The sequence below is a fragment of the Carassius carassius genome, chromosome 2, assembly GCF_963082965.1.
Source record: "Carassius carassius chromosome 2, fCarCar2.1, whole genome shotgun sequence".
Classification (NCBI taxonomy): domain Eukaryota; kingdom Metazoa; phylum Chordata; class Actinopteri; order Cypriniformes; family Cyprinidae; genus Carassius; species Carassius carassius.
This window is the reverse complement of record NC_081756.1, coordinates 47,807,705-47,832,902: the sequence shown is the minus strand read 5'-3', so window position 1 is coordinate 47,832,902 and position 25,198 is coordinate 47,807,705. Positions and strand designations below refer to the sequence as shown.

Genomic DNA, 25,198 nt, shown 5'->3' with positions numbered 1-25,198 from the left:
TTTAAAAGTGATGCTTATATTATGCACTGAAGCATCTGTAAGGTCTTTTAAAGTAGTACGTCCTGCTTTCACTGGAACAAAGCCACAGTCAAATTTTGCAAATCATGCAGATGAACGGAAAAACACGAGTGGATTGTCGCAGGGCCAAATTTTGCGTCGTTCCACTACAACTGTGGCATTTGCAGATTGTGCATTTAAAAGCTTCTTACAGACAATCCAAACCACTCCCAAGAATGTGCATTTTCCACTTTGTTAGCGATCATTCTTAGATGTGTTGCTATTTTTTATGTCATGTTGCTAGCCATGTCATGCCCGAGGACAGATTTACAAATTAAGCTTAGTCCCTGTTAGTACAGTAGTTACTACTATGTCAATGACTGTTCTAAATTGCCAAATCTGCCAATAATAGCATTGTATCTTACCAATCCCATAAATGATCAGCCCCCAGAACAGAATCAGTAGTTAGCAGGCACTTTTATAAATAAGTATTATTACATAAAACAAAAAAACACAAATCCGCACACTATGCACACTGGTCTACGACATCGGGAAAGAATTATGACTGGACCGACAGGAATAATCCATCCAGTCAAAACACACAAAGAAATGGTATGGTGATCACTGGAGCTGTACTCGTTTCTTTTAACTACTAGGGATTGATCATGTAATGCATCTGTGAAACTGAGGGATCCTGGCAATAAAAACTGAACTTGTTTCTGTATGAGCTGGTGTCAGAAATGTGTCATTTATAGTACTTTGAACTCATTACTTAACACTGAAATATTCAACTTTAGCCGTGAAGAACTTATGGGCGAGAGAAGAGCGCTATTATCATCAATTTATCGGTTTAAAGGTAGTCACATACTAACTGTTCATCTTAAATTGTATGTATTTTATAACAGGGTCTGAGGATTGTTTTGCACCCAACTCTAAACTTAAAGTTTTGTTGTCACATGGCAGTATTCCCACGCACACATCTGAAATATAGCATGGGTGAGAGTAAACGTCGATGAGTATAAATAATATTCATAAATATTACATTTAACTAAAGTAAAATTACAGCAATTAAATGTGCAGAATGCACATCAAAATATTGATCATTTCCGTTTTTTATTTCCATTTATTTTATTGCTCTGTCTTTACAAGGCTTCATCCAGGTCGAGAGGTTTTGCAGAGATACAAGCAAAAATGGCTGGAATTAATTTAACTGCGACTGACTTGGTGGTTCAGTAACTTAAGTGCATTCAAAGGCATTCTCTGTGTTACGTTTGTTAAGTGTGGACTGTTGATGACAACAATGCTCTGGGTTTGGTCTTTGTTTGTCTTGAGTGTATTGTGTGATATCTTCCAGAACATGGAAGATAAACATGTCTCTGACATCATGCTGAAGTCGTGGCTTATCGGGCGCTCTGGAAACACGAGAGTTGTGTGTACAGTATGGTTTCTCTAAAGTTCTCAAACTAAACTGAACTGTTCAAAACTAAGAAAAACATCAAAACAAGACTCAACCATTTTAACAGGAAACACGTTTGTTGGTTTGTTGTCTGGTCTTTTTCACCGTGTAATGGAAAATGAATCACGTAAATGAGTATTTTTGCATGGAGAAGGATGTCTTGACTTGGCTTCATGATCAGATAGTATGACAAATATTTGACCAAAATATTAAGATATGACATTGCATACCTCAAATGTATTATCACATACACTCTACAGTGAGGAGTTGAAGTATGTCAAGAGCAAGTGCAAATACAACACAGTAAAGATCGCCACCTGGCGGTGAATATCGGTATAAAGTTACTTAACTGTGCCTTGTTTGCTTTCTATTTCAATTATCTTTAAGGATATATATGTGTCCCCGGACAACGAAAGCAGTCTTTAGTTGCTGGGGTATATTTGTAGCAACAGCCAAAAATAAAAATAAAATGGGTCAAAATTATAGATTTTTCTTTTATTCCAAAAATCATTAAGATATTGAGTAAAGATAATGTTCAATTTCTTACCGTAAATATATCAAAACGTAATTTTTTATTAGTAATATGCATTGCTAAGAACTTCATTTGGACAACTTTCAAAGCTGATTTTCTTAATATGTAGAATTTGTTTTTGTTTTTTTGCACCCTGATTCCAGATTTTCAAATAGGTGTATCTCGGTCAAATATTGTCCGATTCTAATAAACAATACATCAATGGAAAGCTTATTTACTATTCGGTATAGTATGTTAGTCAGCTCATCAGCTCATAAGTTTAAAGCACAAAAAGTGTGATCAAACATGCCATGGGGAGAGAGAGAAAAGCTACCGCTCCGTCCCAGTCTATCAGTCTCAGAGTGTTTTCACTTTGGTCGTCTACGATCACAGCACAACTATTGGCAAGAGCCGCCCTCAAGTGGCAGCTCAGTGATCTGTGTGTGTGAGAGAGAGAGACAGAAAGAGAGAGGGTACCATTTACAACGACCAATGGCATATGAGCACATTTGCGCGCTTTGAAGCAGATGATACCTGCGCGTGCGGGTCCTCGCGCGCGGTTCGATGAGCGATGCGTCTAAACAGTTCGCAGCAGCGCAGTGTTGACTGTGATGAAGGAAAGCAAGACAACTCAAAAGTTTAGTGCAGTAAGAAGGTAGTTATCAGCCCCGCCTTCCAGCAGGAGGAATCCGCGGCGGTCATGTTCTGATTCAGAGGCGGGAGCCGAACAGACGGAGCGGGATGAAGGCGGTGATGCGGAGCGCCAGACGGCGGCCGTTCCGACGCTTCTGCTGCTGCGGAGTCGGGCTTCTCGCGCTCGTGTGGCTCGCACAGGTCCTGCTGCTGACAGGTCAGGACGATCACAGACAGAACATTCATTAGTGTCACACCGGCATCCCCCTGCTCGTGACATGCATTTTCAGTTTGGTTTTTTGGAAATCTGAATTGTGCGTCTCCGCATTGGTGCGCCCTAGGAGCATACATATTAAAAATAAATAAATAAAGGAAATAAAATAATTTTAAATAGTTGGTATTTTATACATATATCCTGATAATTTAGCCAAAATGTGAGCAAATATTATTTGTAAATAGTGTTTTTTTTTTCTTTTTTTGCTGCTGCTGGTTAAATCCCCTTCACACCTGCGTCACAGCAACACTTAAAGGTGTTTGCCCATGCTTTATATAGAAGCTATGCATACCAATTAACTTGGAGTTTGTTACTGGTGCTGTATGTATTATGTTGAACCAATCAATTGGCTGAAAGCAACAATTATGCTTCCTATAGCAATATTGTTTTTATATTAATTAGTAGTAGGCTGGTGCACATTATATAGTGACATACTCCCATGTCCAAAAAAAAAAAAAAAATATCCTGTTTTGGCTTTGTCATGTAAGTACACATCTTTTCAATGAAATTTCTTAAACATCTTGTTCATTCCTTTGTGCAAAAAAAAAAGGCTGATAATAGTTTGCAGAAAATTATTGAGTGTACCTTTAACTTACAGATATCCAAGTCAGCGTGGAATTAAAATTGACCCACTATTCATTAATTGATTTGTATAATCAGAACCAAAACCTGTTTTAGAGTGCTTCTTAAAAATAAGCATATTTAAAAATATATAGCACATTATATAAAACATATCAACCCTTGCCTTTTTTAACCAAGCTTTTCTTTAATGGTAGATCAATACTTTTGTGGTTTTGAGAACCTTAGAGGTGTTGTCTTTATCAAGTATTTATCTCTTGAAACACTCAAAAATAAATGAGCTTTGTGTATGAACTTGAGCTTCTTGGATTGCAAACATATTATATGCGGCAGCTGAGTTTGCAAGCACAATGTTAACATGAGAACTGGAAGAACCAATGGAAAGCAAGCAATTTACAAAAATAATTTTCGCATTTTATTTTTTTCCTGGTCAACCGGCTTACATTTGACTTACTCGCATGATTCAAACCAGTAAAGTGTGAACTTTTAATCCATTAGTATGATCTTTTCTTGACAGGTGACTGCATTATTTAGTTGACCAATGAAATCGGCTGTGGGGCGAGGTTCATGCATAACTGTTTTAGGAAAAAACCATGCATCATACTTGTATGTCAGCGCTACAACAATAACCTACAGTAATGCATGCCAGCTGTGTGTTTGCTTGCCCAAAGCAATATCAGTCACAAGCATTTAAGCAAAAATAAACAACATAAACATTTTAGACAGGATTAGTAAAATATGCTCTTATATCTCCAGGTAAAACCATTAAAACTACCTAACTTTTACATATTGTCTATTGAAGTATAATAGCTTTTGTTAAAAAGAGTTCTTATGGAAATAATGTACTAAAGTGTAAACTGAATGTAATGTTTTTGGACACATGTTGCATGTTAAAATGTAAATTAAATGCAATTAGCTGAACTTTAGCGCTCAAATGCTTTTTGACTCACTTAAGTAGAACTTAAGAATATTTTATATGTAATTTTATAATTATTTCAGTTGTCTTTTAAATTCTCTTTAAAATTACATTAAATTACATTTATGCATTTAGTAGATGCTTTTATCCAAAGCGACTTACACTGCATTCAGGCTATCGATTTTTACCTATCATATAGGAATATATTTTTCTTATCTATCTTTTTATGGTAAAAACAATTAATATACTTAATTGGCATTTCCAGTGTAATGTAATGATGTAATAGATATATTTGTAATGATGGTCGCAATTTAGCACATTTAAAATATATTAAATTTAAAACACTACAATTCAAATCCAGCACTTAATATGTAATTTAGCAGGTTAGTTAACACATCAAAATAAGTGTATTTCTTTAAAGCATGACAAAAGTTAACTAAAACATAATGATTTAAATGTACTTTAAAGTAAAACTTTAAATTGGACATTATTGCAAAATGCACTTTTTAAAAGTGTACTTAAATGTGTTAAGAAACATCAAAGTGTCTCTCTTTATGTCACCTAAGTGGTATTTTATTTCCTAAATAATATATTGTCTGCAAGTACTCTTTTTCATGAGGCACATTAATGATATATAGACAGATGGGTAAAAAACAACAACAAAAAAACTGTTATTCTACTCAAGTGTATTTGAAAAATCTGATTATTTTGACATTGCTTTAATAAAGAACAGCCACAGGTTTATACCTACTGACAACAGAGCGACCCAGGACAACAAACCGTTCCAGCTTGCAGTGGTGACACTGATCTTCGTGTGTGGCATAAGTTGTTTAATTTTATGTTTTGTGATGACAGAGAGGACGGTACTGCAGCAGAGGAGCTGATTTTACCCATATATAGCGTCACAAAATGAAAGCTGAAAAAAATATGCCCTATAAAGGGAGCAAGAGAGACAGTCTGATAATAACAACGTTCCAGTGGTTTCTTTCAACAAAAAAATAAAATAAAAAAACCCCAAGACTCAACGTAGAAATCACACGTGAATCCATGTTTGCTGTGTTCTTGATCTTTAAGTTCAGCTTACATTGTAAGCATTCAGATATTGTGTCTTTGCAAGCTTTCGGTTCTTCCTCCTTTTATTCAGATGAGGATGAGCGCTTGCTCTGTCTAGTTCAGTCATTGAGTGTCATCCTAGGCTTGGTCTGAATGTTTTTTGGATGATAATTGTCTAAGTGCAGACTTGATAATTGCCTAAGTGCAGACTGGACATCTCTTCATAATGTTGCCGGGTTCTATAGCCCGAACGTTTCATCCGTGAAACCAATTGATTAAGATAATGTCATGAAAAACTCAGTTGTTTATTCTCACTCCAAACTCAAAGACTTCTTTAACTGTAAATGTAAAAAATCTGTGATTTCTTAGTTCAGACTAATAGAGTGTGGTTTAAGTTTATACCATTTCTAATGTGCTTATTATTATGTTGTTTGCAGTGCTATGTAAGATATTTTAAAGTTGTATTTTGACAAGCCACAAGTTGCTCATAATATAAAGTAGTTAAAGGAATAGTTGACGCAAAAATGAAATTTGCTGAAAATGTCTCACCCAGTAGATGAGTTTGTTATTTATGGGAGCAGATTTGGAGAAATGTAGCATCACACCACTTGCTCAGCAATGAATGCTCTGCAGTGAATGGGTGCCGTCAGAATGAGAGTCCAAACAGCTGATAAAAACATTACAATAATCCACAAGTAATCCACACCACTCCAGTCCATCAATTTACATCTTGAGAAGAGAAAAGCTGGTTGTTTGTAAGGAAAAAATCCATCTTTTAACTTTAAACTGCCACTTCTGGCCAAATGTATAATCCATTATAACGCTACCTCCAGTAAAAAGTTCATCCCCTGTTGTCCTTTCACATCAAAATCCACCCACATATTTGTTTAAAACGGTTTTGGGCTGTTTTGGCGTGTAAACGGTGATTGGTCCATGCATATTTCTCTTCTGATTCACACAAGAAGATTTTTTCACTGTGGATAGAGGACTCGTATTTTAGCCAGAAGCCAAGATTAGAAATGTCTTAATGTTGGATTTGGTTTTATACAAACATGTAGCTTTTGGCTTCACAAGAAAACAACTGATGGACTGGAGTGGTGTAGATTGCTTGTGGATTATTGTGATGTTTTTATCAACTGTTTGGACCCTCATTCCGACGGCACCCATTCACTGCAGAGCATCCATTGGTGAGCAAGTGATGCAATGCTACATTTCTTCAAATCTGTTCCCATAAAGAAAGAAATTCATCTACAGGGTGAGTACATTTTCAGCAAATTATCATTTTTGAGTAAATAGTTCATTTAAAGAGGCCAAACAGCTCAAGTACTCTGCATGAACAGTTGTTGTTGTTGTTTTTTTGTAAGTGAACTCTTTGGCATTTGAAAGAGAGCAAAAATGCATTGCAATTATGATTTCAAAGAGTATTTTTTATTTTCATTCTGTGTAGACTATCCGGACACACACAACTCACAAAACAAAACACAAAATTTTTGCCTGAGGCAGATGTTGTCACATCTATCATGAAATACAGAACTGAATAATTTATCTAATTTATGGCAGATTAATTATTCAGTTTAAAAAGTAAATTGTATATGCATATATGTGTAGTCTTTGACGTGATGTATCTTCACAGTATTATATACGTATATACCCAGCTGCCCTGAACAACAGAACAGGATGCTGCATAGCTTTGCCACACTGTTGTTTTCTCTTGCTGCCAAGAGAAAACTAAACAAAATGGTTCTGGTTGTACAGTATGTGCGTCAGGACGCACACTTACGTAGTGGAACTTGAAGTGCTTTCTGGTGCCAAATGTTTTCACTCAAGCATACTTGCTTGCAAATACCTTTTTTGGTTTACCTGATGGATTCGTAACTTTGTTTTCATTAACATTGTTGACTGTTGCAGTGATACTTTGCAGATACAAAAGTAAACTTTTGTACACATTTGGTTGTTTGGTGCACAGATAAATTAATTGCTCATGTCATTACAGAGATCGAGTCTTCATGGCCAGAAACAAACTTTCCCAGACGCAGGGTCCTGCAGTATGGTGTCGAAAATCAAACAATCGACACTCCCAGAGCAGGTGGGCATCAAACCTTTTATAATGTTTGCATTACAGAAAATGTTAAATCTCAAATTTGTATTTAAGATTTTATGGTGTGTTATTTATTGAGTGTTTTCCTGGTCATGTATACAAACTAATGAGAGTGAGAGCAAATATTTGTTGTCCCCAAAGTCCACTGCTTGAAAGATATACAACATTTACACAGTAAATATATTTGTATGTGTGGATATCACTTGGCTATTATAAACTCCCCTTATGAAAACTTGTGCACTTGTAGCGTAAAAAAACACTAAATGTTTTAAAATCTAAACATCCTTAAACTCAAGGTACATTTACTTCTGATGCAAATGTAAAGTCTTGGAAAATGTAACAAAATTAAATGAGTTTGTACTTAAAACAAAAATAAAAATCGTCTTGGTTATGTATGGTAATCCTCGTTCCCTGAAGGAGGGAACGGAGACGTCAGGTCGGTGACAGACGAATTGGGATATCACTTCGATAGACCAATCTACTTCAAATGTAAACTAATTAAACCAATGCACATTGGCATGCAGTTATTGCATCCAGCTGCCTATATATAGCGTGACTATAAGAAGACATCAGGTGCAATGCATACCAGGTTTTCGCTGAGGAGCCTAGCCGGTGACCTGGCGGCTCAGTGATGGTACAGCAACCATGGCGACGGGACATGACGTCTTCGTTCCCTCTTTCAGGGAACGAGGGTTACCACACTTAACCGAGATGCTCCCTTTCAGTCGGCCACTGTTGACGTCAGTGACCGACGAATTGGGATCCCTACCAAAGTGCCATGGGTGCTGCCCCTTCCAGTGCCCTGTGTGAGGCGATTAAAATCCTCTTGGAAAGGCAGAAGTCTGCTGGGAAAACACAGGATCCAAGGCTATACCATGGACTATACACATATGAGTACCGTTTAGGTCTCAATATGGAAACCAGCCTTCCATGGTTCTCACGGATTCATCATGAAGGCCTGGCACAAATATCTGTCAGCAAGGTGCCACAAGCCAGCGGCTGGGTCTGCCTCCTCCAGGGGCAGCGCATGCAGGTTCACCACTTGGTCTTTGAAGTGTGTAGTGGGAACCTTGGGCACGTAGCCAGGTCAGGGCTTAAGGATTACCTGGGAGTCAGCTGGCCCAAATTCTATGCACGAATCGTCAACCGGAAATGCATGGAGGTCCCCTTGATGGAGACCAGTGCAAGCAGGAGAAGAGTTTTCAATGAAAGAAACTTTAGCTCAACTGAATGCAAAGGCTCGAATGGGCTCTGCTGAAGTAATATTAGCACTAGAGTTAGGTCCCAAGAGGGTATAGAGGGGGGCCGGGAAGGATTTAACCTCCTGGCCCCTCTAAGGAACCTGATGACAAGGTCATGGTTACCTAAAGACTTCCCATTCAAAGGGTCATGGTACGCAGCAATAGCAGCAACCTGGACATTGAGGTTGGAGGGAGACAGCCTTCACTCCAGCCCTTGCTGCAGAAAGGAAAGCACAACCGCAATCTGGCATCTACGGGGGTCATTTTGGCGAGAAGAACACCACTTGACAAACAGGTTCCACTTCAAGGCATAAGCGTGTCTCGTAGACAGTGCTTTTGCCGAAGTGCTGGTGTTCACTACCTCCTGGGTAGGTCACCTAGAACCTCCGTGTCCCATCCAGGGACCATACATGGTAATTCCAAAGCTCTGGACGCAGGTGCCAAACGGTGCCCCATCTCTGAGTCAGTACATCAATCCTCAGAAAAATCGGCCAAGGAGGGGCTGTCGCAAGGAGTACTAGTTCGGGGAACCAGGTCCGAGTGGGCCAATACGGCGCCACTAGCAAGACTAAGTAAAACAACTGGCAGTGAGAGGTCTCTGGAGAAGCAAACAGGTCTACCTGAGCGACTCCAAACCATCTGAAATTAGCTGGACCATCAGGGGATGGAGTCAGCTCTCCCTTCGATGCTGAGATCGACATCCGGTCGGGGGGAGGTCCATTGGATACCGCTGGTACGCTCTTTGAAGAGGGCCCACCATGTTCCGTGGGTCACTCCACTGGTTCGGAGGAGCAAGAGGAGTGGTGGTCCCCAGAGGGTTGATTCACTGCGGGGTTTGCCACCACTGTTACCCTCAAACCACCCGCGCTACTGTCGGAAGTGGTTCTTGTCTGTCCAGCAGAATGAGCCCCAGATCATGGCAGAGGCAATGGGACTCCGCCACCCTGAAGGTAGTGGAGCCTGATTTGCAGCTCCGAGATGGTCATCTTCCAAAAATGGGAACATGACTCATCCACGAAGGCCACCTTAGCATGCTTGACACCCAGACACGTGAGGCAGCAATCGTGACCATCACCCGGTGCCAGGAAATGACCGCACCCAGAAACGCATGGGTGAAATGGCATCCTTAAAAGGACGAGCTGCAGACACAGTTGAGCAGAACTGTACTGTCGCTCGGCTCCAATGCGAAAAGCTGGTATGCATTGCACCTGCTGCATTCTTATACCAACACTGTGATCAGCGGCAGCTGGATGCCATAATTGCATGGCAATGTGCATTGGCATTTTTAGTTATATCCCATTTCGTCAGTCACCGACGTGACGTCAAGAGTGACTGACTGAAAGGGAACTGTCAATATGGATTTGAAAACTTTTGATTTTTGATTTTTTGAAGTTGATTTTTTTCTGGGCCCATTTGCAGGTTTAATTTTATTTCTTGTTTAAATCATAAACTCACTTTATTTTGATCGATTTCATAAATAACAAGATTTTTTATCTTATGTCATTTCTCAAGTAAAAGTGTATTTATTTTAAAATCATCATTGTTTTCTTCAATTATTAATTTTTTTTTATTTGATCTTAAATTTTTTTTTAAAAAGTCTTAAATGTACTTCAATAAAATGAGCATGAGCCCTGTTAATGAAATAAAAGGCTACTTAAGTCACGTAAACAGAGATGTTTTCATGATTTCTTAACACATCATTTCTTAACACGCTTAAGTACACAAAAAGTGCACTTTGTAATAAAGTCAAATTAAAGGTAATACTTTTAAATCATAGTTTTAATAATTTAGTGTTGCTTTAAAGAAGTACATTAAGGCCCGGTTACATAGACAGGGCTTAGACTAAACCAAGATTAGGCCATTGTTCAATTAGGAAACGTAAGTTATTTTTATTAACATTTATTAACATTATAAACATCAATATTTTAAGATCAGTCAGTTTCTTTCAGTTAAACAGCTCAGACTTACACTTTAGTCTGGGACTAGGTTTAAGCCTTGTCTGTGAAACTGGGTGTAGGTCAGTGTATTAAGACAAAAGAAGTAATTATGAAATTACATATAAAGATGTACTTAAGTCCTACTTAAGTGGGTCAAAAATCACTCTTATGTTCAGCTGAATGTATTTGATACACATTTTAAGCTATAATACATTTTCATTTAATTTTAACAGTCAAAAGTAAAAAAACATTACATTAAGTTTACACTTAAGTATATTATTTTAAAATACATTATTTATTTTAAATGCATGTTAGAGTGTACTACCATTTTTTTTCACAAGTCTGCTCAGTCTTTGGAAAGCAGAGTTCTGCCTGACAAGGCCATATGTTGTTGAGGTGTATTAATTACTGTAGCAAAACAGAATAAAAAGGACATAAAACGGATGGAAGAGAAAACATACACTGTCCAGAGATATCAGGAGGCTACAGCAAATATAAACAGATGTCAGGAACAGACACTCTACTCCCACATCTGGAAAACACTTACAGCCATTGATCTCAGACAAATACCTCTGTTGTTATTATTGTAGTTCTGTTGCAGTTTGTATATTATGCAGACAAAGTACTGAGAACTGAGATCACAGCATGGTCTGTCTGCTTTAATCTGTGAGCGCAGCAAGCAGTTTAAATAATGGCGAACACCACAGACTGGATGCTTGCGGCACTGTTAGTTGCCAGAATTAGACCTGGACACTCAAACATTGAAGATACACAGTCTTCAAATCAGGGATTTCAGGGATAAAGTGAACCACAACACTATCTAACTAGATCTTTTGACATAGACAATCTTATTTCCCCAATGAACAGGTCAAATCAAAGAGTGTTAGAACAAATTACATGTTATTGACTGAAAAATCAACATGATTAAAACCTGAGTACATCAGGTTTCTCCACATTATTAAACTACCATACAAATACATGCAAAAACACACCCTTGTGAAAAAGAAGTGTGCTTTATTCTATTGAATGTGCAATAGTACTCTACTTGAGACACTTTCATGACTTTTTCTGAACACACAGTACATTTAAAATCATTGTTTTAATAATCTGTTGACATGCATTAAAGTACACTTATTTTGATGTGTTAACTAGCATACTTAAGCACATGTAAAGTACTTTTATTATAATTATAGCTATAGTATTTGATATTACATTTTAAAGTTTGTTTGTTTGTTTGTTTGGGAACAGTACCAAACGTTTCCACTAGGTGAAATTCATTTCCCATTCATTTCCAATATGGTCATTTTTGACTGCAAAGAAAAATAAAATAATTTCTTTGGTCAAAAATCAGCATTAGAGGGTTAAGTGTGAGACATAAAGTTGAAATACTAACTACTGTGAACATTTGCGAGTTTCCTTTTAATACATTGTGTTTTAATATTATAATATTTATAATTTAGTATTATAAAAAGTAAGTTAGTATCGTTGTTAAAGGAATTAAATTGTGTTTAATCTGCCTTAAATCTGTATACTCAATCATTGTATGGCTATTGTAAATGAAGTGGATGTGAGCATTTTGTGAGTATGAGAAGAATACAATAAGTAACTCATCATTTCAAAGAGCCCTTGCAAAAATGAATGAGTTGATGACTGCTCTCATCATCAAATCTGCAATTTGATGAAATGCTACTGGCAAAGTATCTGGCAAAGCTTGTCTGTGAGAGCTGAGCAATATTATGTTTAATAGGTGCAGTTCCTTAAACTGCTCTTCCATAATTAGAGGGGATTATGTAATAAGTCTGAGATTGATTTCTTTTTTCTGTCTCTCTCTGGTCCTCACCATTGTTTTTATTCCTTATAAAAGGACGAGACAGCAGACCTCGTCTTCAGATGAGAATCCTTTGAGGTTTGTGTTGCTTGGCAACTGAATGCTAAATTTTTGGGAGCGTGTGTGTTTGTGGAGAGCCGTGTGAGAGCGGGAGCTTAGATGAAAAAGAAAGGCGGCGAGGGAGAGAGAGAGAGAGAGAAAGGGAGAGGTGGGAGGAAATAAATAATGAGAAGGAAAGAGAAGGTTCTATTTTTAGACATGTCAGTAATCATTGCACATGATGTTCTTTGTGTTGGCCAAATATTTTGTGTACATTTCAGAAGGAGAAGGTGGCTAGAAAATCCCTCGAAGACAAGGACAATCACTGCAGTCTAATAAAAAACAAATCATGCTGCATCATTTTTACTGTATGGTAATCAGACCTGGAGTGTAATCTCTTCTGACATGATGCATTAAGGTCACATGGCATAAGCAGAAGTAACTGCTTTCAGTTGGATATGATTTGCCCAGTATTTAGGGAAAGTGACCCATATAAGCCCATGGACCAAATAAATGCAATTGTTTGTTAGAAATATATAAATAACAGTAATATTATAATATAAATTATAAAACAGAAATATAAGAATGACAAAAGCATGAGAGAAATAGTTCAAAGCAATGCATATGTTTCTTACCTTAATTTTACTTTTTATCTTGAGTCTTGATATCTTGATCTTGAGTTTTTATTAATATTGTGTTGTAACTGTCTGGTTGAAGTCACATTCAAAAACATTTTTTTTTTTTACAAACCGTTGATTAAACTAGCTGCATATTGATACAATTATGAGATTTATAAATCAATTAAAACCTAAACCTATTATAATTTAAATATATATATGTATATATGTACATATATATATATATATATATATATATATATATATATATATATATATATATATATATATATATATACACACACACTCACCGGCCACTTTATTAGGTACACCTGTTCAATTGCTTGGTAACACAAATTGCTAATCAACCAATCACTTGGCAGCAACTCAATCCATTTAGGCATCTAGATGTGGTGAAGATGACTTGCTGAAGTTCAAAACGAGCATCAGAATGGGGAAGAAAGGGGATTTAAGTGACTTTGAACATGGAATGGTTTACAGAGAATGGTTACAAAAAGAGAAAATATCCAGTGAGTGGCAGTTGTGTGGAAGAAAATGCCTTGTTGATGTCAGAGGTCAGATGAGAATGGGCAGACTGGTTAGAAATGATAGAAAGGCAACAATAACTCAAATAACCACTCATTACAACCAAGGTATGCAGAATACCATCTTTGAACCATCTCTGCAAAAAATGTCAAACCCTGAAGCAGATGAGCTACAGCAGCAGAAGACCACACCGGGTGCAGCTCCTGTCAGGTAAGAACAGGACACAGAGGCTACAATTCGCACAGGCTAACCAAAATTGGACAATAGAAGATTGGAAAAACGTTGCCTGGTCCGTTGAGTCTCGTGTTCTGCTGCGACATTCAGAAGGTAGGGTCAGAATTTGGCAAAAAGAACATGAAAGCATGGATCCATCCTGCCTTGTCTCAACAGTTAAAGCTGGTGGGAGTGGTGGTGTAATGGTGTTTGGAACCTTAGTACCAATTGAGCATCGTTTAAATTCCACAGCCTACCTGAGTATTGTTACTGACCATGTGCATCCCTTTATGACTACGGTGTACCCATCTCCTATAATAATGATGCACCATGTCACAAAGCTCAAATCATCTCAGACTGGTTTCTTGAACATGACAATGAGTTCACTTCACTCAAATGGCCTCCACAGTCACCAGATCTCAATCCAATAGATCAGTTTTGGGACGTGGTGGAACGGGAGAATCACATCATGGATGTGCAGCCGACAAATCTGCAGCAACTGTTTAGCTATCATGTCAATAAGGACCAAAATCTTTGAGGAATGTTTCCATCACCTTGTTGAATCTATACCACAAAGAATTAAGGCAGTTCTGAAGGCAAAATGTGGTCCAACCCGATACCAGCAAGGTGTACCTTATAAAGTGGCCAGTAAGTGTGTATATATATATATATATATGTATGTGTGTGTGTGTGCGCGCATGTGTGTGTGTGTACATACATACAACTGTTTTACAACTGTAGCCATGGAATGTGATGCTGTGATAAAACATGGTGGGAATGCCTCTGCGTAACCTGCGTCCTGCAGCATGTGTGAAATTAGTCCATTGGAATGACGAGATGTCACTGGTGGGGTGACGTAGTGACCAAGAATCTTAAAAGCGCATCAGGTGTAAATGGCATTAGCTTCTGGTAGGTCGAAGTAAGCTGCTCACAGGGATGCAGGAAGTGTGGGAGGGAGACACAACGTCTCATTCCCTCTCATTGAACCATAGTTACAGTTGTAACCCAAGAGGTTTCCTTTCAGGGGAACTAGCGCTATGTCAAAACGCTGTGGAAATGACAGTGCACACTCTGCCATGCTGACAAATGCATGTGTGAATCATGGCAAGCACAACTAAGATAAGAAAACTGGAAAGCCTGGCATAGATTCCAGGATCTCAAGACTGATAGACTAATGTGATTGGAAAGGAACAGCCCACCGCATCACAAACATCCTACAGGGACACCCCTGAAAGAAAGGTGTTTGAAGCCACTATACTTCTGGTTGAATGAACCCTGATTTCCAGAGGCAATAGAAGTTCAGAGGACTCATATGCAAGGATAGCCCCTCTGCCAGAACCACAGCCAGAATGAAGAATGGTCTTAACAACCTCAGCCGAGAGACCGGAATCTATGAGCTGTGCCCCCTCAGAGGCCACACCCATAGCTTCCACAACTCTAAACATGGGTTAAGAATTTAGCCCCCAGCCTGAGAGAGAAGATCACTTTTGACATGTTCCTCCAATGAAGAACCATCGAGGAGGGCCACCAGGTCCGAGAACTACACTCGAGCCAGCCAGAACAGGACTACTAGCAGCATTCACACCCCATCCTGGCACACACCCTCCAGAACTCCCGGGAGCAGAGTAATCAAGGGGAAGGCATACAGATGCAGCGTTGGCAACATCGACAGTGTCATCTCCTGAGATGCAAGCAAGTCCACCTCCGCCTGGCTGAACTCCCTCCAAATCTGCTCCACCACCTCAGGGTGGAGCCTCCATTCCCCAGGTCTCAGCCCCTGCCTCGACAGGATGTCTGCTTCTTGATTGAGGTGCCCAGGGATGTAAACTTCCCTCAAGGAGAGAAGTTTTCCTGAGCCCACTGGAGGATCTGCTGTACCAACCTGCAAAGCAGGCGCAACTGCAGACCTACCTGATGGTTGATGTAAGAGACAGCTGATGCATTGCCTGTGAGGACAAGCACATGATGGCCTCTCTGGTCTGGGAGAAAGTGTTTCAGTGAAAGAAACACGGCCAACATGTCCAGGCAATTTATGTGCCAAGAAAGATGCCGTTCTTCCCATAGAACCCGAACTGAGTGACCACTCCTGATCGCTTCCCAGCCTTTAAGGGATGCATCTGTCATTAAGTGTTACACAACCACAATAAGGTTTCCATCCAATTTTTAGCAGCAAAAACTGATTTCAACATTGATAAACAAAATTCTTAAACAGCAAATCAGCACTTTTGTGTTTGGTGGGGTTAATGCCACAGTTGTTAAACCCTGCTTACTGTGTGCATTGCTGCAGTTTTTCTTTCTTTTAGTTTTCCTGCCAAAGAATGTAATTACTGCTTTCATTTCTGCAGCTAGAGCACTGATTTACAGAGTGGAAGAAGTTATAAAATTTCTTATTTGGTCAGTTACAGAAAGAATTGACTATCTTCACGATCAAGTTTATATCGTTTTACCATCTCCATATCATCATATAATTCCAATACATCCTATCTTCATTGAAAAGTGTGTGTCTCCTCCTCTTTGCTGCCATCGTGTTACTCCTAACTAGGTTAGGAGACCTCTCCATCTCTCTTAAATAATTTATGAGCTGAGACCTAGCCTTAAAACTTAGGAACTTTTATGAATCACACTTATTTTTAAGTATCGGAATAAGAGTAAAATTACATCATTCTTACAATTTTGACACACTAAAAACTATTTTCTTTTTAAAGAATTTTACTATGAGCAGCTTTATAGATATGGCCCCAGGTGTTATATAATCTCTCAACAAAATTGGACAAAAATTAGCGTGAATGATGACAGAATATTTGGCTTAGCTATTCCTTTAAACTTATTGATTCTAAGAATTGAAATAATAATAAAAAACTGAAATTGTTCTAAAAGTTTGTGAAAATAATGATGCCACAAATATTTTTGTGCCATTTTCCGACGCAGTCTGAAAAGGGCTTATTTTTGGATTTTGCACCCAACTGAGGCTTTCTCACTTGCACCCACATAGTGAAAAGGAAACTCTGCCACTCTATACCCAGATCTGCATTAGTAAATTGTGTCCTGAACACGTTTCCTGATATCTGTTTGCACTTATTCTCACTTCTTTCTTGCTTGGTTTCTTTTTCTTTTCTTTCCCCACTCTGACAGAATTCACAGTTCAGTTTAATAGAGGTGAGACATGCTATTTAAACACATGTACTGATTTAAAGCTGTACTTCACCTTCCTGAATCATTCAGTGCGTCTCTGTGTGTAAGACAGTGCTATTTTAGTATCACTGAGATACTGTTTATTTTAACATTTTGATTGTAGATTTAGTAATTTAGCTTTTTATGTCATTTTTATTATTTTTTGATTATATAATATTTGCATACATTTTTATTTAATTTTTAGTTTTAGTTATCATTTGTACATCACATGTAATAAAAGCACGTGCAGTGGAAGTAAATGGAGCTGATTTATAAATGTTATAATACTCAGTTTCAATAGTACAGCCACAAGACATAAACAATAGGCTTGCTAACATTATTTAGTGTGAGAAAAATGCTTTTTAAACTTTTCTGTGCAAAATTTTATTCAGTTTTATTTATTGTATTTATCCAGTGTATTCATAGTTTTATCGATTTTTTTTTTTTTTTTTTTTAATCAAAACCCTTAACCTTAAACACCATGAAGAATCATGATTTAAACATCTTTACAGCTCAAATAATCCACAATTATTTACAGAAGAATTGATGTATGCACTATTATAAGATTTTACATTTACATCTCATATAAATCATATAGACAGACATGCTGTCAACTGAGCTTAACTTGTATTAAACCCAATATATTTTCTTTTTATTATCAAATTTCATTTTAATTTTACATTTTATTTTAGCTGTGGTTTTGTCATTTAGATTTTTTTTTAAATATCTCTATATAATATTTATACTTTTTTATTTTAGTTTTATTTATTTTAGTAGAACAAATAAACTTGAGAAAATTGAGAAAAGTTGCTTTGGCAAATGTGTGAAATTAGATAAAATAAGATTAGGTTTATTTATATGTGTATTTATATGTTATATGCATATTTGTTTTATTTCATTTCAGTTATAGTTCGTTTATTTCAAATAATGAAAATATTTTATGTTTAATGTTTTTAGACTTTAGTTTACTGTAATAACCCTGGCGTAGTATGTGATGCACAGGATTTTAGCATGTGTGCTGTATCTTGAGTGGGTTGCTGTTGTAGACTGCTGGGTCGTGTTTTGCAGTTGATAAGCCAGCTGGACACCAAGACACCCTGCCATTTTAAGTCAATAGCATAACATTCTCTCTCTCCTCATTCTCTTTTGCAGTTTGTCACTCACAGCTTGCAGTCACACAATCAGACAGAAAGACAGATGCTGTCACTTTTTCCTCTCATACATTCAAGCCACCAAAGCTTTTTCTCTTATCCATTTTTTATTTCATTCTTAAAAGTAAATGTTCTTTATTGGCATTGATGGTTCCATGAAGAATCTTTAACATCAATGGAAACTTTACATTAAACAATAGGTTCTTTATAGTGGTAACATTATATAGAGAATAACTGTGACAGAGGATTGGGTGAGCCGTCATCATTTGAGCGGCTTTCAATGATTTGCTGAGGGCTGCTGATTTGCTCAGCTGCACTGGAGCTAAACTTGGCTCCAGCTGGTAAGAAAAAAGGAAACACAAGCCCTGAATTGTCTGTTGCTGTGAGGTGAAAGGTTACAGTGACGTATTTGCACATCGACGCAACTTGTGTCTGTGGCGACATTTCTGCAAAATTATATTACATTGCTTCTTACAAGTTTTGCTGTGTTTTCAGAGTGAAATGTCTAGTGGGTGGCACTAAAAGAGTGTTCAGTTTTATCCAAAACATATAAATGTGAATCTGGCAATGCATTAAAATGTTGGTTGTTGTTCGTATCACCACAGTTCGTAAATTAAATATCCAGTCAGTGGCGCAAATGGGTTTATGCTCTGTTGCATTTGACATGAACTTACGACCTACACTAAACTGATATTCCTAACACAAGCAAATGTAAGATAACAATTAATTTGCTGAAGCAACTGTGTAATTTTAGATTGCTTCTAGAAGTCTCTGAACTTTTTTTATTGTGATTTGTGTTTCTAGGACTTGCACTCGAGAGCTTTGTGTCTCAAGTGCAGTGATGCACCGGGTATGCTATCGAGCAAGTTTACTGCATCAGAAAAGCCATATATATGGAGCTGCTTATTTGAAGCAAATGTCAAAATGTGTTAGTTTCTAAATAGTGCACTATTAAAAATGTTTTGAGGTCATAACAGAGTATTGTGAAGGAAACCGGAAAAAAAATCTTTTTTATTAATAATCTGCCCTTGCAAACATAATTTTTGTGAAAAGGACTACAATTTGTTGCTGTTTTACTGCCACTAATGTTCATTTCAGCTGAAAACTGCTGTTACTTGTATTTCTATGTACATTTTGGGAGTTTTGCACAAATCTTTCCAATGAAACTATGTTGCACTAACAAACGGAAAATACATGAGGTTTACTTGAGACTACAAACACTAGGGAAAAAAAGTGAAAATTGAGAACAAGTGTGAAAGTTTCCATTATGCAAGCAATTTCCGTTCTCTGATTTGTCTTAAAATCGTTCACTTGCTCTGCCATCTTATTTACACATTTTCTCTATTTTTGTTGGAGTCAACCACCGTCTTATATGTGCGTCTTTCTCACAGAACCCCAAGACGTTCCCCCTGGGAGAGGAAAATGAGTATTTTTAGCAGTTCCACTTCTGTGTTGCTTGTCATCTCTTTAGTCCCTCCTTTTTTTCCATATTTCCTAAATCAAGTCCATGGGAAAGATATATCCTCCACCCAGTTTCTAACTTTCGCTCTGTTGCCATTGGCTTCCTGCCGCTGCTCGTCAACAATTCACTGCCCTAGGGAAGACGTTGCCATAGTAACTGCCTTCACTGAGGCAGCTCGTCAGGATGTTCATCTGAGGTGGTTTTTTCAGTGCGATTCAGCAATTTACATAGATCCAAAACATGTCTTTTGACACTGGGCTACAGAAGAGGATGGGAAGACGACAAAAAAGAGGAAGGAAATGGAGTATAGAGAGAGTGAGATAGCAATGAGAAAAAAAGACGAGCAATGAGAGAATACATGAAAAGGAAATCATTGTAAATATCTAAGGAGGGGTGACAAAGTTTTTTTCTGGGATGAAAAGGGCAAAACAGAAGATTATTCCTGTGCATGTGTTTGTTTTTGTTAGTGGAAAATGTGGACAATGTTATTGAGTCAAAGGTTGCTTTTTTAGGAGACGTGATCGTACTTTAGTACATCAACTTCTCTTTTCTAAAATATCTTAGAATTTTTTTTTTTTTAAGAAACAAATGAGTCAATGAACATGCTATAAAATTAATGTGGATGGTAGCATCATCTTACCATGAATATTTTTTTGCGTAAAATTTGGTTCACATACATTTGCATAGACACTAAAACATACAATGCTAACGTATTGACAGCAACTTAAATGTAAATCATGTCCAACTTCACAGATGTACATATGTTTATGAATCCTTATTTAATCTATGGATATTTCATTAATGAAATAAACAGGTTGATTCTATTGTATTTATAATCAATGAGATTATGTTTCAGTTGCATTTATTTTACACAGGTGACTTGTTAAGTTAAGTTGCTTCACTTAATTTGAAATTGTAACATTCATAACATTCATATTTTCAAGTCAAGTCACCTTTAATTATATAGCGCTTTAAACAAAAAGGATTGCGTCAAAGCAACTGAACAACATTAATTAGGAAAATAATTAAATGCAATGTCAATAATGCAAAATGACAGTTAAAGGCAGTTCATCATTGAATTCAGTGATGTCATCATCTCAGTTTAGTTTAAATAGTATCTGTGGAATCATTTGCAATCAAGTCAACGATATCGCTGTAGATGAAGTGACCCCAACTAAGCAAGCCAGAGGCGACAGCGGCAAGGAACCGAAACTCCATCGGTGACAGAATGGAGAAAAAACCTTGGGAGAAACCAGGCTCAGTTGGGGGGCCAGTTCTCCTCTGACCAGACGAAACCAGTAGTTCAATTCCAGGCTGCAGCAAAGTCAGATTGTGCAGAAGAATCATCTGTTTCCTGTGGTCTTGTCCTGGTGGTCGTCTGAGACAAGGTCTTTACAGGGGATCTGTATCTGGGGCTCTAGTTGTCCTGGTCTCCGCTGTCTTTCAGGGCTGTAGAGGTCCTTTCTAGGTGCTGATCCAGCATCTGGTCTGGATACGTACTGGATCCGGGTGACTACAGTGACCCTCTGATCTGGATACAGACTGGATCTGGTGGCTACGGTGACCTCGGAATAAGAGAGGAACAGACTAATATTAGCGTAGATGCCATTCTTCTAATGATGTAGCAAGTACATCGTGTGTTATGGGAAGTGTTTCCGGTTCCGGTTTACCTAATTAATGCAGCCTAAAAATCCTCTAACGGATTTGGATATTAGAAGCATATTAGTGTGTTATGTGTAAGTCAGGTTAAAGAGATGGGTCTTTAATCTAGATTTAAACTGCAAGAGTGTGTCTGCCTCCCGAACAATGTTAGAACAATGTTCCAGAGTTTAGGCGCCAAATAGGAAAAGGATCTGCCGCCCGCAGTTGATTTTGATGTTCTAGGTATTATCAAATTGCCTGAGTTTTGAGAACGCAGTGGACATGGAGGATTATAATGTAACAAGAGCTCATTCAAATACTGAGGTGCTAAACCATTAAGGGCTTTATAATTAATAAGCAAGATTTTAAAATCTATCAATGTTTGATAGGGAGCCAGTGCAGTGTTGACAGGACCGGGCTAATATGGTCATACTTCCTGGTTCTAGTAAGAACTCTTGCTGCTGCATTTTGGACTAGCTGTAGTTTGTTTACTAAGCGTGCAGAACAACCACCCAATAAAGCATTACAATAATCTAACCTTGAGGTCATAAACGCATGGATTAACATTTCTGCATTTGACATTGAGAGCATAGGTCGTGATTTACACATTTTTGACATGAAAAAATGCAGTTTTACAAATGCTAGAAACTTGGCTTTCTAAGAAAAGCTTGCGATCAAATAGCACACCTAGGTTCCTAACTGATGACGAAGAATTGACAGAGCAGCCATCAAGTCTTAGACAGCGTTTTAGGTTATTACATGCAGAGTTTTAAGGTCCTATAATAAACACCTCTGTTTTTTCAGAATTTAGCAGTTAGAAATTACTCGTCATCCAGTTTTTTATATCGACTATGCATTCCATTAGTTTTTCAAATTGGTATGTTTCGCCTGGCCACAAAGAAATATAGAGCTAAGTATCATTAGCATAACAGTGAAAGCTAACACAGTGTTTCCTGATGATATCTCCCAAGGGAAACATGTACAGCGCGGTCATATAAGTACAATTTAAACCATGCTAATGCACTTCCATTAATGCCAACAAAGTGTTCAAGTGTGTTATGCAAAAGAATGTTGTGGTCAATAGTGTCGAACGCAGCACTAAGATCCAATAACACTAATAGAGAAATACAAGCACGATCAGATGATAAGAGCAGGTCATTTGTGATTGTTTCCAAGTCATTTCAGAAGATAAAAGCATTCTATATAAGACTACACTTTAAAATAATTAAATAAAATATTTAAAATTCTGGTAATCATTCAACCATTACTTTCGTAATATTTATTTTGTTTGTCATGAGACACTGCTGTAATCCATGTTTAGAATGGATAACCAGAGAACCAAATTGACAACAATAATAATAAATATTAAATGAAAGATAGGAAAGGGATTATCAAAGTAAAATTATTATCACTGTATTTATTATTATTATTTTTTAAGTGGTTTTGTTTAGGTTTAAGTAGACGTTTAAGAGACCTAAAATGTATCTATAAAACTGTAAAATGTACTTATATAAAAATATATTTATGAAATAAATTGTAAATATTTTAAATTTCTATAGCTTTATATACATTATACTTTTGCATTTTAGATGCTGCCATTAAAATATGATATTCCACATTGTACTTAACAAAGTACAAAGAGACTACATACAAATTCAGAATCCAGGCTCAGATAATGTAGGTCTTTAATGAGAATTTGATGAGAATTATTTGAGATCAGATTGAAATCTCTTACTTTTGAAAATTCTTCTAAAATTCATGTTTAGGCATAATTTCTGAGGTAACGTAATCTAGAGAGTGGGTCTAGTGCAGGGGTTGGCAACCTACGGCACGCGTGCCAACAGTGGCACGCAGAGGGATAATCGCGGGCACGCAAGCAATAAGGAAAACTGTATAATGACGTACAGTTTGATGTAATAACTTCTCATAGTCACACAGCCTGTTAGGAGCTACAAATACTATTAAAGCGTGAGAATTAACTTGCATGGATGCACGTGCAAACACTACACATACTAGGTGCTTCAGATCAAAGCCTCGGTCTAACAGCACTCGTCAATGTCAAAATGACTGAGATGGCCAATCAGATCAAAGTAGGCGGGGTTTACTGTACACAGAAGCAGAGCGCGAAGCGTCAGTTTAACGTTAAAGAGAGTGAGGTAAGATGAAGCTGCAAATCAATTAACATTAGTCAACTTTGAATAATACGTTTTACCATAGAAATGTTAAATGACCTAAAGCTCTATCCAGTGATGAAAAATTTTCTGAAATATGGCCATTTTGAGAGAAAGAAAGTGGGGGGTGGGGGGGTAAATTGTCTCTCTCTGCAGACAATGAAGCGATTTTGCCCCTTTGTTGTTGAGAAATATAATGTAGCGAGCGATTCAGTATCGATTAATAAAAGTAGCGTGACAACACTCATAGGTTTATGAGCTTCTGAATGCTACTTTTTGCACAGCACGATCTCAGATCTCTGTGTGCGAGTGGTGTGTGTTGTGTGTGTGTCTGTGTGTGCACGTTCATCAATTAAAGCAGTGCATTAACGTTGATTAAACGTTAAAAAAACGTTTTTTTTATCGTATAATAACCGTTTAAAGTATGTACCGTTTAAAACGGTGGTTAACCATAAAAATAAAAAATGGCACGTCATGCCGAAAAGGTTGCTGATCCCTGGTCTAGTGTGTATGTTTTCACATGAGTGTAGAATGGAGGATTCAGTAGCACAGTGATGGGTTGCTATAAATAGACTCTGGTTTTGTCAGTCTTCTGTATATTTTACCTGAACATTGGTGTCATATATGCAACTACCCCACCACACATTCAGCTAAATTGATTTTGAAAATCCAGCAAACACAGTTGTTTCTGATGATTCCATGTCCAAACCATGTGGTGTTTTCCCATTAGCAATTCATGAGTTCCCTGAGGACATCTTCACCAAAGAGCAGCGTAAGAGAGGAGCCGTACTACTGCACGTGCTATGTGTGAGTGAATCATCTATCTATCTATCTATCTATCTATCTGTCTGTCTGTCTGTCTGTCTATATCTATCTATCTATCTATCTATCTGTTCTCTTATTACAGGCTGTCTATATGTTCTACGCACTGGCTATCGTTTGCGATGACTATTTTGTCCCATCCCTGGAGAAGATCTCAGAGGTGAGTGCGGCCACCTGCCAGACATTTCAGCTGGAGTAAGAATGACAGCACGTTACTTTTGCTATCCTTCAGAAAATGAAGTGATGACAGCCTTGTTTTTCTGCTCCCACAGGTCAGTACTGATGCTATGTGTCATGAACTCTGGCTAAAGTGTTAATTAACATGTGTTGCCTTCTGGGAAATTCTCTTTGTTCACGTTCCTTTAGGAAATTGGCTTTGTTCATGAATTGTCAAGAGCAGTTGATGTTTAAATAAACTGCAGAGATTCAGGCTACCGAAGAACACTTTAGTATACTTTAATATACTTTTTTATACTTATTTTGGAAATAATATTCTATAAAAGAATATACTTACATGCAAACTTAATGCAATGTTTTCTGACATTTAAATGCTTGTTAACTGCAATTAAATGAAAATGTATTATAGATCAAATTTATATTAAATGCAGTTAGCTAAACTTTAAAGTAAAACTTTTAATCTGTCATTTCTATTTAAAAAGACTATTTTAAGTTAGCATTATTGCTAGTATTCGTGATTAATATTTTATATGATGCTTTGATTAGAATCTGCAGCTGAGTGAAGATGTGGCTGGGGCGACTTTCATGGCTGCAGGAAGTTCAGCTCCTGAATTATTTACTTCCTTAATTGGTAAGTTTGCTTTTGCACAACTATTGAACCTCCA

The 25,198-nt window shown here is 37.4% G+C and overlaps 1 protein-coding gene across 1 annotated transcript in view; it reads left to right on the top strand.

Annotated features, from left to right (window-relative positions):
• Positions 1 to 2,314: 2,314 nt before the first annotated feature.
• Positions 2,315 to 25,198, top strand: part of LOC132111004 (sodium/potassium/calcium exchanger 3-like) — a 40,834-nt gene continuing 17,950 nt past the window's right edge. Inside the window, exons 1-5 of the mRNA XM_059518169.1 lie at positions 2,315 to 2,814; positions 7,413 to 7,505; positions 24,265 to 24,341; positions 24,442 to 24,516; positions 25,080 to 25,164. Of these exons, the coding sequence (XP_059374152.1) occupies positions 2,706 to 2,814; positions 7,413 to 7,505; positions 24,265 to 24,341; positions 24,442 to 24,516; positions 25,080 to 25,164 (439 nt within the window). The 5' untranslated portion in view covers positions 2,315 to 2,705. The remainder of the gene's footprint in view (positions 2,815 to 7,412; positions 7,506 to 24,264; positions 24,342 to 24,441; positions 24,517 to 25,079; positions 25,165 to 25,198) is intronic.